The sequence below is a fragment of the Cervus canadensis genome, chromosome 4 (genome assembly GCF_019320065.1).
Source record: "Cervus canadensis isolate Bull #8, Minnesota chromosome 4, ASM1932006v1, whole genome shotgun sequence".
In the NCBI taxonomy this organism is placed as follows: Eukaryota; Metazoa; Chordata; class Mammalia; order Artiodactyla; family Cervidae; genus Cervus; species Cervus canadensis.
In genome coordinates, this window is record NC_057389.1 from 45,859,052 (window position 1) to 45,877,214 (window position 18,163).

General features: G+C 42.3%; 1 protein-coding gene across 2 annotated transcripts in view; it reads left to right on the forward strand.

The window, feature by feature from the left end:
* Positions 1-8,912: 8,912 nt before the first annotated feature.
* Positions 8,913-18,163, forward strand: part of GLRA1 (glycine receptor alpha 1) — a 90,760-nt gene continuing 81,509 nt past the window's right edge. For both annotated transcript variants that reach the window (XM_043464282.1, XM_043464283.1), the window contains exon 1: positions 8,913-9,273. In XM_043464282.1, coding sequence (XP_043320217.1) covers positions 9,218-9,273 — 56 coding nt within the window. In that variant the 5' untranslated portion in view covers positions 8,913-9,217. The remainder of the gene's footprint in view (positions 9,274-18,163) is intronic.

An 18,163-nucleotide genomic window follows, 5' to 3' on the forward strand; every position in this document is an offset into this window, starting at 1 on the left:
TGGAATATAACTCAGCCATAAAAAGGGAATGAAATAATGCTATTTATAGCAACATGGATGGACCTAGAGATTATCATACTAAGTGAAGTAAGTCAGAAAAAGAAAGACAAATCCGTATGATATCACTTATATGTGGAATCTGAAATATGACATATATGAACTTATTTATGAATCAGAAATAGACTCACAGACACAGAAAACAAACTTATGGTTATCAAGGGGGTAAGAGGAGACAGGAATAAATTAGGAGTTTGGAATTAACATATACAAACTGCTACATATAAAACAGATAACAAGGTCCTATGGTATAACTCAGGGAACTATATTCACTATCTCATGATAAACTGTAATGGAAAAGAATATATATAATATGTCTAAATCACTTTGCTGTACACCAAAAACTAACCCAATATTGTAAATCAACTACACTTCAATTTTAAAAAGAAAGAAAGAAACCAAATGTAGGGAGCCACTGTGATGTAAGGCAGAAAGAATGAAATTATATCACTGAACAATACACTTCTAAATACCTTAAGGATTTAATATTTTAACTAGGAAATATTTTGAACTGAATAATATTGAAAATATAACAATTTGTGGGATGCATCTAAAGTAAAAATCAGGAGAGTATACAAAGTTATATATATGTATGTATATTAAATACATTGCATACATACATTATTAGAAAATAAGAAAAGTTAAAACTCAATTATATAAGCATCCATTTCAAGAAGCCAGAAAAACAAGCAAAATCAACCCCCCACCAAAAAAATGAATAAGTTGAGAGGGGAAAAGAAAGAACAGAAAACAAATTTATAATATAGAAAAAAATTAAAGCTGGCTATTTGAAGAGGCTAATAAAACTGCTAATACCCTAGAAAGAGTAATCAAGAAAAAAGAGAGAAAGTACAAACTACCAATATAACAAAGACATCACTACAGACTCTATAGACTAAAAAGATAAGATGACAGAATTTTATGCAATTAAATGTGACAATTTACCCAGAATGGACAAATACTCAGAGAAAAACACAACTTATTAAGACAGATAGAAGGATAAATATACAGTCTTAACAGTCCTACACCTATTAAATAAACTGAATCTTTAAATTAAAACCTTCTACTAAGAAACCACCGGACCTAAATGGCTTCACCAATGAACACATCTAAACATTTAAAAAAGAAATAACACCATTCTTACACAGACATTTCTAAAGAAAAGAAAAGAGGAAACATTCACAACTTGCTGATGAAGCCACCACAATCTATACCGAAACTTGAAGAAGACATTTTTAAAAAGGAAAGTTTCAGGTCAGTTCCGCTTGTAAACAAAGATGATTTTAATTAGACAAAAACAAGCAAATTAGAAGCAATAGAAATTAGAATAATATTAATATATGCCCTTCGGTAGATATAAACTTCCCTGGTGGCTCAGAGGGTAAAGTGTCTGCCTGCAAGGCGAGAGACCTGGGTTCGATCCCTGGGTCGGGAAGGTCCCCTGAAGGAAATGGCAACCCACTCTGGTACTCTTGCCTGGAAAATCCCATTGATGGAGAAGCCTGGTGCAGAGGCTACAGTCCGCGGGGTCAACAAAGAGTCGGACACAACTGAGCGACTTCACTTTCACTTGGTAGATAATGCCTGGGAGGGGATATGAGGCTAGCAGGTTATGTTCTCTGTCATGTTATGGATAGCTTACTTTTTTTCCTCAATATATTTTTTTAAATTTATGTTTAATTTGGAGGATGACTGCTTTACAATATTGTGCTGGTTTCTGCATTATATCAGCATAAATTAGCCATAGGTATACATATATCCCTCCCTCGTCGCCCTCCCGCCCACACCCCACCCCACCCTCCAGGGTGTCACCGAGCACTGGGTGAGCTTCCTGCGTCACACAGCAAATGCTCATGGCTGTCTCTTTAACCCATGGTGGGGTATATGTTTCCATGCTACTCTCCCAATTCATCCCACTCTTCCCTTCCCCCACTGTGTCCACAAGTCTGTTCTCTGTGTCTGCATCTCTACTGCTGCCCTGCAAATAGGCTCAACTGTTCCATTTTTCCAGATTCCATCTATATGCATTAATATACGATATTTGCTTTTCTCTTAATAGCTTCCATTTTGTAAATAGTTTGTGCACAGGTATATATCTGTTTTCCCCATTTTAAACAGTTTTTAAATATGCAGTACAAGAATCTCTTTTCATCACCTCCTCCCTTCAGGCAACACTGTGCAGGCTCTTCTTGTTTTATTGTTTGCCATAGTTTCTAGCACTGAGAAGGTACTTAAATACTTGTTAAAAACTGAATGATCAAACCTTTGGTGAAACACGTAAAACCACAGCACTGTGTCGCACACACAGCCAGTGTTCAAACTACATGTCCTTTTAAAACAGATGAATGAATCACTGAGTGAAAACTCAGAAAAAAAAGGTGTATCCTCTGCTGAACCTTGTTGATGCCACAAGTCCTTATGGAGGCAGTAGAAAATGAGAGACCCAATAAGAGGAACAGACTGAATAAACGTGAAATCAGAGTCAAGGGCAGATTGAGAAAAAGTAGGGGGAAAAGAGGCAGTGATGGCTTGAGGGAGAGAAGAAAATAAAGCGTGAGGGGTAATAAAAAGTCTCACATGGATGTCAAGCTGCTAGAGCCCAGGGTAGAAGTACAGACCTGTCAGTGAAAGAGAATCCAGAGTCTTCAGGCAGAAAGCCAGGGTCTGATCAACATGATATGAAGCTTTTGTCCTCTCTTATCCAATCTTCTCTGCTTGTATTTTAGGTCTCTGAGTGAAGGTGTTGGGAGCCATGACTTGAGAGGCAGGAGTTTTGAGATCTAGATTCAACTTTGTGGTGGAACATTAAGTCAGTCATACCACTTTCCTGGCCCCTGGGTGACCAGGCTATAAAGTAGAAGGAAAGCTCTCTCAGTATTTTATGTATCTGCCTCCTGTGAAACCTGTATGCAGGTCAAGAAGCAATAGTTAGAACCGGACATGGAACAATGGACTGGTTCCAAAGTTAGGAAAGGAGTATGTCAAGGCTGTATACTGTCACCTTGCTTACTTAACTTGTATGAAGAATACATCTTGCAAGATGCCAGGCTGGATGAAGCACAAACTGGGAACAAGATTGCTGGGAGAAATATCAATAACCTCAGATATGCAGATGACACCACCCTTACAGCAGAAAAGTGAAGAGGAGCTAAAGAGCCTCTTATGAAGGTGAAAGAAGAGAGTGAAAAAGCTGACTTAAAACTCAACATTCAAAAAACTAAGATCATGGCATCTGGTCCCATCACATCATCACAAGTAGATGGGAAAACAATGGAAAATGACAAGACTTTATTTTCTTGGGCTTCAAAATCACTGCCAATGGTGACTGAAGCCATGAAATTAAAAGACACTTGCTCCTTGGAAGAAAAGCTATGACTGACCTAGATAGCATATTAAAAAGCAGAGACATTACTTTGCCAACAAGGGTCTATATAGTTAAAGCTATAGTTTTTCCAGTAGTCATGTATGGATGTGAGAGTTGGACTGTGAAGAAAGCTGAGTGCCGAAAAATTGATGCTTTTGAACTGTGGTGTTGGAGAAGACTCTTGAGAGTCCCTTGGACAGCAAGGAGATCAAACCAGTCAATCCTAAAGGAAATCAACCCTGAGTATTCATTGGAAGAACTGATGGCTGAAGCTGAAGCTCCAACACTTTGGCCACCTGATGTGAAGAGCCAACTCATTAGAAAAGACCCTGATGCTGGGAAAGATTCAAGGCAGGCGGAGAAAGGAATGACAGAGCATGAAATGGTTGGATGGGTTCACTGACTCAATGGATATGAGTTTGAGCAAGCTCTGGGAGATGGCGAAGGACAGGGAAGCCTGGTATGGGGTCACAAAGAGTTGGACATGGGTGAGCAACTGAGCAACAACAACCACTGAGACTTCCTAAGGAGCTTTGAGTTCCCTTCTTTAAAGCACAAAGAACAGAGGACTTTCCTGGTGGTCCAGTGGCTAAGACTCCACACTCCCAATGCAGGGGGTCCAGGTTTGATCCCTGGTCAGGAAACTAGATCCTATATGCTGCAGCTAAGACTTGGCACAGCCAAATAAGTAAAAGATCTTTTAAACCACAAAGAACAGACTACTGCTTTGTGACTAAAAATGTTTCAAAGTAGCAAGTGCATTCTCTAAGTTGGGTTAGGAAAGGCTGGCAGCAAGCTGGCAGCTCCTTGTAGGAAAGTCTCTTCCATAGTCCCATTTTCAAACCCAAATTCATCATAACACTTCAGCACAATTAGGCAAGCTGCTTAGTTGCTCCAAATATCCATCTCTCTTTACAAAGTATCACCAGAGCCTGTCAAAGCAGCACAGAAGTCTCCAGCACTCTCCTCTGTGAATGTCATTCTGGACAGAGGCTTGCCATTGTGTTAATTACATTAGCTGGCTCAGGACAACATAATCTCACCTGATTAACACTGTTCCTTCCTCTTCTGTTCCTCCCTTCGGGTCCTCTGCCTGAACCTTTTTGTTCTTCTTTCATTCACTCAGTCATTTATCCTTGCAAGAAATAGTTACCGAGCATTTCTTATATGCTAGGCACTGTGCCAAGTGCTGGGTATATATCAGTAACAAGCCAGGTAAAGCTCTTCCCTTGTAGATTTCCTTAGCCTTCATCTTAGTTGGAATTTAAAAAAAAAAAAAGTGGGAAGATCCTTTAGCCAAAATTAGGGTACCTGTATTCTTATCCCAATTCTGCTAAATTTCCTCTGCAATGCATAAAAGAGTGGAACAGGAACAGTAAGAATCTCACATGGATTTTTTTTTCAGTAGCTCCTAACTAGTCTGCAGCTTTCATTTTGCTTCTCTCCTCCCTGCACATTTATTCTAAACACAGCAGCCAAACTAGCCTTGTTAAAATGTTGTCAGATATCGTTACTGCTTTGCTCAAAACCTTCCAGTGGGTCTCACTCAAAATACAACTCAAAGTCCTTACTATGCCTTGGAGGTAGAATACAATCTAGTCCCTAACTACTTTCTAAACTCTTTTCAGGCACCCTCCCCTTCACTCACTTCACCCAGGCACACTGGTCTCCTTGCTGTTTCTTGCACACTCTAAGCATACTCCCTCCTCAGGGCCTTTGAATTTGCCTTTCTGATGCCTGGAAAGCTCTTTCTCCCCTCCCTGAAGTTCACAGGGCTCATCTCCTCACTTTCTTCAGTCATTTTTTCAAAGTTCTCCTTTTCAGAAGGCATTCCCTGATCTGCCATGCCACAGCTGCAGTCCTCCAATGCTGCTGCTTAGTCGCTCAGTTGTGTTCAACTTTCTGCAGCCACATGCACCATAGCCCGCGAGGTTCCTCTGTCCATGGAATTTCCCAGGCAAGAATATTGGAGTGGATTGCCATTTCCTTCTCCAGGGAATCTTGGCCATCCAGGGATCAAATCCACGTCTCCTACATTGCAGGCAGATTCTTTACCACTAGCATCACCTGGGAAACTTGATCTGACCACCCTATATAAAAGACCATCTCAGTGATGGTCTCTGACCCTTTACCCTGCTTTTTTCTTTTTAATCTTTATTATTGCCTGATACATCATAATTTACTTATTTATCTTCTGTCTCCATCTGCTAGAAGATATTCTCCCATGGAAGAGGGATATTTACCTGTTTTATTCTCTGCTGTATACCCAGTGCCTACAGCAGTGCTTGACATAAAGCAAATGTTCGATAAGTGTTTGTTGAGTTAATGAAAGAATCTGTCTCCTCTAGTAATAAAATAAGGTTTCAGCACATGTCATAATTTAGTCATATTTAGAGGGGTTCAAATCTGGCTACTGGAGCCTAAACGGACTAATCAAGTACTGGACTTAGGCTACAAAGGATGTTCACCAATAGCAATGGACCATCAGCTGAAGCCAATCCATTCCATTCCATTAAGAGTTATGTTTCACAGTATGGTAGTCATCCTAAAATTAGACTGGAATGCCATTGCTTCTTTGCAGCTTCTTATGGGGAGAAGAGTGGGCATGACTGTCTTTGTTTGACTTAGGCCAGAGAGGTTTGGTCATTTATCCAATGTCATCCAGGCTTTTTAAAGCCAAGAGAAAATAACAACAAAAATCCCTGACCATGGAGGTCATGGTTTTTATTTTCAAAAGTGACATACACAAGACAGGAAGATCTGGGTTTACTGTTTAAGGCATAAGAAATATGGGAGGTATGAAGTAAAACATGAGAAACTTTTACCACTGTAAATCTGAAGTGACCATATGTCCCAGAGATACAAATTACTAGTTATCTTATGTATTATTATATCCCCAATGCTTGGCACATACTAGGTTTTGTGTGCTAGTTAAATAAAAGTAGAAGCCTCACATTAAACAGAAGCCTACCAGAAAACAGGCAATAATTACTCTCATCTCCTGCAGAGGCCACAGTCTTAGAGCCATTCACACCCATAAACAGCAACACCACATACACACACACACACACACACAGAGCATCTCTTAAAGGAAAAGAAAAACTAACTGTATACACTGCATCCCCACCTGCCTACAGCTTCCTAGCCAGGTCAGGAGCAAAAACAAAGTTGCCAGCTCACAGTTTATACTTCAGTACCTCCAGGGGCACAGCAATGACACAGATAGATGCAAACATACATGCCTATGTGGACAGAAACCCATTCACAAACCCAAATGTACAAATACACATATACATTTCACATTTACTTCAGAATTAGGCAGGTGGTGTAAACCAGTTTATATCCCCAGAAATATGTGTGCTTGTCTTTCCCAAGCAAACTCACTAGTGGGCACATAAACAAGTATAGAAACACATTCACAAAGATAAAATTTCTTTCAAGGTATGACTGTAAGAAGTAAACGAGATTATGTGAAGTGCACAACAGTGCCTGGTGCATTGAAGGCATACTAATCAAGGCTAGTGATAGACAGATAGATAGGAATAGATAGATAACAGACTGACAATATAAATTTGTATCAGACTCATGTGACTATTCACCTTCAAAGCAAAATTTCCTACTCAGTCACTAGTCAGAATTTCATGGAAGATTTAAACAACTTATCAGTGTTCTGGTGTGGGGGAGCCAATAGAAAAGGAAGTAATGAAGGGTGTGCTGTAACAGCCTGCAAAGTAGGGGGAGAACCCCTGCTGATAGGAGACTAGTGGACAAAGTTTTCCAGACTTCTTTGCTCGGAGAAAGCCTGAGCTTGGAGAGAAATAGGCTGTTAAGAACAATTCTAGGGAGAATTTTGGAGGCTATTTTGGAGGCTATTCAGCCTCAAAAAACTCAAAAGAAGGAATTCCTAAAGCTACTAGATAAGAGGGAGGGGTTACCTCCTTTCAGTAGAGAGAGAGAGACCCCAATGTCCCAGCCAGTTCAAATCAGCCAGAAAATCCTGCAGAGGCTATTAATCCACTAAAGTCCGATAGCTTGGAGAAAATCTGATTAACTCCACCTCCCCAGCTGGGCTCTAGAGTGAAATGTATAGCTGGTTTCTGAGATTTAAATAAGCTGGGGAAATAGAGAAGCAGGAGGAAGAAAAAAACAGAGAATGGGAGCAGTAAGTACTGGATACCTGTATTTACAACTTGGCACTACCATTACTTTGTAGCAAGCCGCAGCTCTGAGAGGCTGTTTCCCAAGCTTATGAATGTAAATGAAACTGTCTCCTGCCCAGTAGAAAGAGGACATATCTTGCAGTGAGGCCAGGACTGCTCCCTCTTGACTGTGTAAACCGCTCAAGGAATTTCTTCTGTCTTTTCCTGCTGCAGTGGTCCTGGGGAGAGAGGGGGTGGGGAATCTTTCTTTATAGATCAGACTTCTTTCTGAAACCTCTCCTCCTTTCTTTTTTTTTCTTCTGGAGCCAAACCATACTACTTCAGAGCTCTAAAAAAACTCAGAGATCAAGTTCAATTCTTCCCTTTCAAGATGATAAACTGAGCCCAAAGGCACGTCTGAACTGGGACCCGTTGTATTTGCTTCACTAACATACAACTACATTCTCTAAAAATAAAGGCAATATTTTGAAAGACCTCGAGAGATTAACTCTATAACCTCCCCCACTCCACCACCAACCTGCAATGGAGAGGGGAGACACGGATCTCATTCAGCACTCTAAGCGTTAAACTCAACCCAGAGTCTAACACGCGATTGGCGGAACACTGGGAAAAGATCTGGTTTTGGCAGCCACGGGCCAATGAGCGCCTCTAGTGGGAGGGTTTGAAGATACTAAGGAGTTTTTCCCCCCTTTTTTTTCTCTCCACCTCCTCCCTTCAGCCATCGCCCCCCCCAACCCCCCCGCCGCCACCACCAATCCCCCACGCCGCCAGTTTGTTAAATTAATGCAGTAAGAAAGTCTGAAGACCTGAAGGAGTCCTGGCCTGAGGAAGATGGGCGAGCTCAGAAAGCCGAGATGCATCTGAAGCCTTGGGCTCCTGAGCCCCGCGGGGTCGCCATGGACCCCGGCAGCCCCTGAAACTTGCCCTGAGCTCTCTCACGTCTGCAGCCCAAGCAATGGGACACCTCTTCTGCAGCGATCATAACTTATTCGGCGGGGACCAGAGAACAGGGATCGCAAGGCGACAGCAGACGGGTACGCAGGCAGGGTAACGAGATTCCCGGACTCGGTGGTGATGCACCAGCCTGGCACATTCTCCGGGATTTAACTGAAGGCAACACCGTCAATCGCTTCCCCTCGCCCCTAACCCCCTCAGGCCAGCCCAGGGGCATAACGCCCTGATCTCCCTACCCAGGATGCTCGCCCAATCTAGCGGTCTGAGGCCAGCGCTCTGATCTCCACAGATTTTTTTTTCCTTTCACGGGGCTGGCCGTTTAAACAGAAAAACAGGGGTAAAAAAGAAAATATACCCACCCCCAAACGTGCCTCCCCAGCGCCGCAGGGAGCCAACAGACACGCTGGAGTTTAACAAACAGCAATACTCTCCGCGCTCCTGAAAAGCAGGGCTGGACGCTCTCCGTGGTGCTGAAACGCTTAGAGGCTGCCTCTGTCCGTGGTACCTACAGCCCCCTCGCCCCGATTTCCCCTGGGGCTCTCCCTCCGCGCCCCTGTTCCCCACCTCCCCTTAGGATTTGGATTATTTTTTTTTTCAGCAGCGCTCGCAGGTTTTGTAAGTGCCAATCTGAAACATTTTTGCCCCCATAACTCGTGGACTACAAAGCACAAGGACCTGAAAAATGTACAGCTTCAATACTCTTCGACTCTACCTTTGGGAGACCATTGTATTCTTCAGGTATGCAATTTTTTACTGACCACATCGCTCTGATGGAAATGGGGGAAAGGAGCATGGAGGCTGACTCTGTCCGTGAACCCCTCATTTGGGGGGAGGAGAGGGTGCTGTATACCGCGGCAATCGGGTCCTTCCATCCCCCGCTCCCTCACTCCCCCCTGGCCCCCCACCGCCCGCAGGGTGTCTGGCTTGTGCGTGGAGGTCTGAGACAGTGGCCGCCCTGGCAGCTGTTTGCCTGTTTCTTGCGATTTGTTTGTCCTTCTGCCTGCTACACTCCCTGCCCCATCCCTCTCCCCCAAACCCCCTGCATATCGACTCTCACTCGGCGGAGGACTTTAAGGGGAAGCTTTAGGAGTTACTCAGTTTAATTAGGACTGCATTCTCCCTAACCGCAGTGCCGAAAACCTCGGCTCTCCCGTCTGGGAGCCAAGTGACAACTAGCGGTGACGGGGAAGGTTGCACTCGAACCCACTGGACACAGAACATATTATTTTCTCTCCTTTTTTGTTGTTGTTTTGTTTTTCTGCGGTGTGGGGGTGGGGGGTTGTTGCTGAGGCTCAGTGATTGGAAACAATAGCGTTATGACCTCAGGTTGTAAAGCTCTGAACGTGGGTGCAGAGGGGAATCTACTCAGGAACAGACTCCGGAACACATTTCTCTTTTGAAACTTTGACTCCCTCCTATCTCCCATTCATCTTTCCAAACTCTGCTTGCTTTAGCTGCAGATCTTGAACTGATGGACAAGTCTCATTTTTTGTTTGTTTTTTTAATTTATGTCTATCTCCAACTCAGAAATGAGTTCCCTCAGCTACCACCTCCCAGGTTAAAATTTTCTGCCCATAGGCTTAGCATTCTAACATTAGCAGAAGTGAAAAGTGAAAAATCACCTCTTCAAGAAGCATTGAAATAAACAGTCTTTTCGTAAGTGGGTGAATCATGCCATCTTCAGAGATGGTTATGATAAATTCCATTTACATGAATTGAAAAAAATTAGTCTTCTCCCATGACCTGCAGGGATCATTAATCTTCATTTTAGATGTCTATCTCTCATGTTTTACCATCACATTGGATTAACAGTCACTTGAAAAATCCACTCTAGGTTATTTTTTAAAATAAGTAAACCAACACATATTAGTCTCTCCCATCATAAATCTGCAGCAAATATTTCTTGTTGGATTTTTTTTCATTTTTACATTATAGTGAACTCTGCATATGAATTGTTGGTTTGATTAATCCAGTAGTTGGTTTATTAAATGAATGACACCTCTCTCCAGATTGTAAGGGTCTACACGTGAGCCTCTCTTCATGCATTTCTCTTGGGATGAAGAAAAGACCTCTCTCCTTCTCTGAGATACCCATCACTAAAGCTTCTAATCTCCAGTTCAAATAATTATTTGATAGGCCATGGTTCTGCCCATAGCTCAGAATACAAATACTCAAGGAGTCAAATTTAAAAAGTGCAACAATCCAGGGCCTTGTGAAATGTAGCTACTTTATGGGCTAAAGGGCAGGAATTATCCTCTGAACAATACCAAATTCTTTCTCTTCTACATACACAGTAGAAGTGGAAAATGCTGTGGAGGTGGGGTACTTGGTAATATTTGTATGCGAATTGATTCTGTTTGGCTTTCTGAGACAGAACTGAACCAGAGAGATTAAAGAGCAAATTAATAGGACCAAGCACATCCTCCCTTCCAACTCCTTTTTTTCTTGATGAACAGTATGTAATGCTTGATTTTTCTTCTCCCAGACATTGTCTTTCACAATAGGAAGACAGTCTGAAAGATTGGCACTGTAATCATTTAGATAAGGTTAGGAATCCACTGTGTTAATTTTTTAAATCATGGGTGGTGGCTTATCAGGACACATAACTCCACATTCCCTTCCCCTACCTGCGACAAGGCAGACATGAGCTACAATGGATATGGGATATAATGCCATGTGTTTATAAGGAAAGAAGAGTCATAACTATGGAGAGCTGGGAAGGGAATTGTGCTATTGCACTTTCAAAATACAGAAATGGCTATGTTATTTGGGGAATAAAGGTTGTTTTAGAACATGAAACATAAAATAGGAAATATAAGAACTGAACTAGGGAAATGCCCTCAGCAATTTTTCAGAGAGATGAGAAAAATTAAAAGGTCACAAGGAGAGAAAGTACTGTCTATGTCTAATTGGCATTTCCATTACTAACTCACTCGTTTTTTAAAGTTTAGGTGAAAATACAAAAGCGTTAAAATCTGGGGGCTCAAGAGAATGTAGAGGTAACTGGAGACTGGTTCTCTAGCAGATTCCATGTGAATAACCCCTTCTCCCCCAGGGGACAGGTACCGTGTTGCAATGAGCCAATCCAATCATCTCAGGCACCCAGGTAGTCCTTAGATTAAATGAAGGCCAGCTGCTTACCTTGTTGGGGAAATCTGAGGGCTAGGAAAGGAAAGGCTCTTGATGACAGAAGTGCTGCTGCATCCACACATAACCAGCAAAATGACAACAATGAAAGCAAAACAAACAAATCAACACTCAAAGTGAGTGAGGGAGAAATTTCACAGTGCCAACAAAGAGAATGAATTGAGGTTTCAGAAAAAACTGAGGGGAAAGAGATAAGAGGGTACAGGGGGACACACAGCATTGCAATGCTTACCAGTTCTGTCCCTATAAGTAAAATGAAGTGAGTTGACTGAAGTTCTTGTCCAGATATTTTAAAAAACCTACAGTTCTAAAATTCTATGAGTGATATTCAAGTATTCAATAAATTAAATGCTGTCTCTTTGTTTTTAGTTTGGGATGGGCCTTTATATCCAGACTGGTCAAAAGCAATAAGCAAAGATATGTTTTTATTTTTGTTTTTAAATGGAAGCATATTCCTTTCAAACCTCTTTTGAAGTAGAAGGAAACTTGATATGATTCCCAGAGCCCTTACACTGCCTTATGGCTGGGAAAGGGCTCAGGGTGATCCCCATATTTTCTCACCTTCTGAGTAACTCAAATAGATCCATGGTATATAATCAGGTTTCTCAATCTTGGCACTACTGACATTTTGAACATTTTGGAAAATTCTGTGATATGAGGGCTGAATTATGCATTATAAGATGTTTAACAGTATCTTTGGCATCAATAACCCTCTCTCCCTTAGTCATGACAGTCAAAAATGTCTCCAGAAGTCTGGGAAGGGAGGAAGTCACAAAATTGCCCACAGTTGGGAACCACTGGTATAGAATGACCAAATATTTAACCTAAGACTCTGATGAACCAATTGTAACGAGGAGGAAAGTCCTTTCCTTAAGAAAATGCCCCCCTGGAACATAATAGGCACAAGAGTGAAGCAAACAAAGACCTAGCTTGTGCTTGAGATGGGAATAAAGGCAGAGGAGATAAACCAAGTCTAACCCACAGGTGGTTTCCCCAAAAGATGATCAGCTTTCCTTTATTATCACTTCTGTCTGCCAACCCATAGGTGTTTCCTTGCACAGGGTTTTGTACTGAATATGGTACTCACTGGCTAAGAAAGGTCATCGAAACCTTGAAGGAAAGCTGTCTCTGCCTCACTGGGGTCAAAAGGAGCATGGTAAACAGATTGCTTCATATCTCAGTCCTGAAAAACCACCCAGCTGAAAGGTAAATGAGTCTTCTGAGGTGACTCTTCTGGCTTCCCATTCTCCAAGCTTGCCAAGAGGAGCAAATGACAGCCTGGATCTTTTCCTCCTGGTAGCATAGCTATATTCCTCCTCAAATCTGACCTGCTGCATTTTGGGCACTGCGGAAGGGTCTAGGAGCTTCTGGAGTGGGCCAAGGACTTTTTCCCAAGGAAAGATGCCCCTTGGGCAACTTTGCATTAGGGCCAATCAAAATGTCAGTCTGCCCTCTTTGAGGACTCAGGAAGCTTGAGAAAGAGAAAATGTCATGTTTTTCGTTCCTGAGGGACATTTTGGAGGAGAACGTCAATCTGGTAAACGGAGTCATGAATCAGCATATAACTTCTGCATGCTTACAAAACTGGGAATGACCTATCAGGGGAAACGGAGGGAATTTGAGACCACCTTATGAAAGAGGCTGCGACCATGCGGAGCCGTGGAAAGAGCAGTTAGGCTACAATTTGAGAGCCTTCCTTGGAGAGTTTGGCTCTTCTCTTATCCTGCAGCACGGCTCTGATGAATCTCTTTCCTTCATGGGGACTCAGTTCTCTTACCAATCCACTCAAACAACTAACTCCGACACCTCTAATATACCTCCCAACTCAAATAAGGTCTTCATAAAAGACAGAGGTCCATTCCCACAAAGGCTCAAGCTGAATTTACTTCAGTGATAATATTGCCTTCTTTTCTGTACCAGGCATTTATTTATCTTGTGTTGATGTGCCCAGTCCAAAACTAGGCACTCTGCAGGGGAGACGGAGGTAATAGATGCCACAGTCCCTGTCCTTGCAGAAATGAGAGACACTGCTCCTTTTAAAGCTCCATTAAATACCTTTTTCCTTCGTCAGAGGGCCCACAGAGCTCCCCTCCAGACAGTCTGTGCATGCGGCCTGCGACAGCATCACATTTATGTGGGCGTCATTAACTTTATTTCCTTCATCAGCTGGCAGAAGCCAGAATGATTTTTAAGATGGATGGCACTGTCTCCTGCCTGGCCATCTTGACACTATTCTGCAGGTTCTCTGCTGCTTTAGGCAAAGTGGCCTTGGCCCCAAGGGTAGAAGACCCAGGATCCAGAATTTAGCTAGTGGCATGCCCTTGAGAGGGTTTCCTGACCTTTCCAGCCTCAGTTTCCCCAGCTATAAAATAAAGGGAATTGACAAATCACTGTCTCTAAAATTAATTTTCCCTCTCCCAATCAATGATTATCACCTCCCGATCTCCTTCACAATAGAACAGTTTTGGTAGTAGGGTATTTCAATTATTATAAGAATTATATTCAGGCTCAAAGGTCTAAAAGAATTGAGGACCATAATAAATAACCTCACTCCCTGGAAAGTTATCCCAATCTGGACATGATTATTGACAGATTCCATAAATATGTCAGTTTTGCCAGAAAATGCTTTGCATGATGAGAAAATATGAAGTCTGATCACTATCCTTAGAGATCTGAAGAGAGGCCTGAGAAAGAGACCAAAGGCATCTATACTTTTGCCAGTGACTCTGTTTAGGTTTTTCCCTCCCCTATAAGGCTAAGTTTTTAAAAGTTTGTTTACCAAACCCCATCCATTGTTAACTTGTTTTCCCCATCTTTATTAACCAAAGACAAACTGCCAGAAATACTGAACATCATGTGATAAGTAATGCCACCACAATGAGTTAACCTAAGAAAATACAAAAGAAAAGGTGTGATGCTTTCTTATTAGTCTATAGAGCCTTGTCAGAAGTAAATATGCAATTTGATAATCTCTGAAATGTTTAAAATGGATTCTGAGTCCTCATTACTATTTCATAAACCCTCTAGGTACCTCAGGGACCCCATTTGGGAAATATTAGATTTGAATTATTCTATATGGCTCCAAGAGAAGAACTGGAATTAATAGATAAATATATTTTTAATGCACACACACAAATTATGTTTTAATGTAATTCAGAACCTTCTGGCAGATCTGTCAACTGTGTACCAGCTGCCTCAGTTATAGTGAGGGTCCCTGTCAGTGGAGGTATGCAAGCAGAGACTGGAAATCCACCTCCCAGGAGGGATATGGAAGGAATTCAAGCTACTTTTGTGCATTGGGATTTGTAATTTGCTGCAGAAAAGTAAATGAAATGCAGGTCAGAGACAAATCTTCACGATACTCATGCCCCCCCACCCGCTGCTGATCCCCAAATTATCATCTGATCTCTGTAAATTTTCTGAGTCGAGCCATAAATACCCATCCACTCATGCCTTTTCCTTCTCTGAAATGGACTGGATAATAAATTGGGCATTGAACACGCACATAAACACACAAACTCATATGCGACCAAGGATTATTAAAAGGAAATCACCTTGGTTATGTAAGACTCTGGCTTTAAGAAATGAGAAGGACCTCAGAAGTAAGACAATATCAGAGCCAGAAAGACCACCAGAGAATTCACTGGTTCACGGACCAGTCCTCAGGCACAGATGGTGTTCACAGGACTGAATGGCTGAAGGCCTCTCAGCCCTGAACTCCAGCTGTCTCGCCTGAACCAACTCCCTGTTCAGCCGCACACAACTGAAAACACCATCAGGCCAGCCAGGAAATTCATTCAGAAAGCACATTAGAAGGGAACAATGCCCTGAGATGCTGGGGAGAGGGGCTTATATGCACAGTGCCTATGCTTTGTAGTGCAAGCCCTTATGAGGGGTGCTGAGGCCCTGATGCTTTGGAAACTCCTTATAAAGGATCCCTTTGTGGTTTTCTGAAGTTGATATTGTCCGAGTCCCCCGAGGCTAATTCAGTGCAATTAGATTACCACTCTCTACTTTTGAATTCGGCTGTTTTTCAGTGTCTGTTGCTAAATGAGTTTACCGTCTTAACAGGGAGCTGCTGACAGTCATTATCCCAGCCGTGAAATGGGCAGCGTTCTCTCTTGCCTCGTATGCTGGGCAACCCCAGGCCCCTAGAAAACAAGCCTCTGCTCCTGGTTCACGAGATCCAGTCTCCATCTCCCACCCATTCACCCCCCAGAGAATCATATTTTGCTAGAACCATGGAGACTTAGGGCAGTTCTGTAATTCAACAACTCTCACATCTAGCTATGAGGGGCTTGTCAAGCATACAGCTTCCCACCGTCACACTAGACTAACTGAAACAGCATCTCTGCAGATGGGGACCCAGAAACCTCTAAGGGTAACAGGAGTCACTAAGTCAGAGCTTCTCAAACTTCAATGTGTGTGGATCCCCTGAGGATCTCAGTAAGATGCTGATTCAGACTCAGGCGGTCTGGGGTGGAGCCTGAGAGTCTGCATTTCTAGCCCCCAGGTGATGCTGATGCTTCTGTGGACCACAGGTTTGAGTAACAAGGCCCTAAACCATTCTGACTGCAGACTCCAGACGGACATAGACCAATCCGTTTATCTTGCAGATGGGGAGAGAACAAATGACTTCCTCAAGAGTGAACATCAGCCCGCCCGAGGCCCTACACAAATGTGCTCATCCCCCAAACTTATTCCTCTACCACCCCTTGTGCCCTGGACTCTGCTGCTGTGCTTTCCTCCTTCGACCCTCTCACATGCTCTGCTCCCTCAAAAACATAAACATGCACCTTAAGAAGGGTTCCTCAGGGAGCTATTTGCATCTCCACACCAGGGTGGGGGGTAATCCTAGTGCACCAAAAATTCTCATTCACACAGCTGGGAAGTACAATTGTGTGATGACTGGATGAAGAGAAGGGGCATCTGAGGAACTGGCTTTGAATGCTGGCACCAAGGGGCCCTGGGGCACAGCAGTGAGAGTCCATAGGGACTGTTGCAAGAGGTAGATCAAAGGTGGTCAGAAGGAGGGAATCTGTGGTTTCGTTCTCCAAGGATGATCTCACTGACAAGTCTTCCTGTGGACATTGTACTATTAGCTCTGCATAACTGGAGGCTTATTTAGGACTCCCCAGATCTTCAGAGACTGCTGTCTCTTCTGTCATCTGTCTGATCTCAGAACGATATCCTTCCTTCCTTCTTCTCTCACCCTTTAACCTGTCATCCTTTCCAAAAAGCATATTAGTATCTTACACTTCTAATAGAGTGACTGTCAAGATCTTCAGCCTTTGAGAGCTGCGTGTTTACTGCTCTGCGCTCAGTTCTGCAACACTCCCCAGCTCCAGAGGAATGCGGCAAGGCTGCTGCAACCCTGGCTGCCAGGAGACTTGCAGGGTTCCCTTACAAGAGCACTTCACAGTCTACAGAGTGTTTCGCACCTGCATTCCCATATGAACTTTCCAACCACCTTAAAAAAATAGATACAAGGCAGTGGCTACTATCCCCATTTTAGAGTCAAGAAAACTGAGACTTGGAAAAGTGACTTCCCTAAGACACACTGTTAATCTCAGGGTTAAGTCAGATTCAAATACAAACCTCCTTCCTCCTAGCTCACCACATTGCCTCTTTCTTCTTAAAGTTGGAATATATATATATATATATATATATATATATATCCATAACCTACAGCTGGAATATCTACATCCCTAACATGTATATACACTGCCCTTCTTAATAGGTACCCCTCTTTATATATTCCTCTCAAAGTTGCAGCCCCTATGAACTGATATGGCTTATCAGGCTAATAGCCTCCACCCTCTGCCAGGGGTCCACAGGAGTCATGAGCTGGGAATTTCCCATCAGTGTTTCGGTTTGACAGAGTCATTGTCTTCAGATTCTTAGCTAGATAGGTATTTCTTTCTCTCTTCTTAACCTTTTTAAATTGTACTATATATATATATATATATATATATATATGTTCTCTTTTTTAAAATGCTAATACTAGACTTAAACCTAAAATCCCCTTTGATGATGATCTCCAGGTCCCTCCTAGCTTTTGTTTCTTTAAGAGGTAACCTACTTGATAACTTTTATTCATATATGTATATATATACACACATATATATAAATATACACACACAAAGTGATAGTATATATAGTTCAGTAATTATATATGCATATGTTGAAATATATATTGAAATCTATTGAACTATATATACTATCTACTGAACTGTATATACTATTCATTGAAATATTTATGCTATCATTTCATGGAATCAAATTGCCTATATGATTCTGCAACTTACTCTGTTCACATATCAGCATGTCTTGGAAAGCTTTATGTGTTGAGGCAAACATCTCCACCTCATTCTTTTAGCTACTGCAGAACATATGTTATGGATATCCCACTGTTTTCCAGCCACTTCCATACTGATGGACATTTCTACTTTTTTCCAATTTTTCCACTGAAATCAGTGCT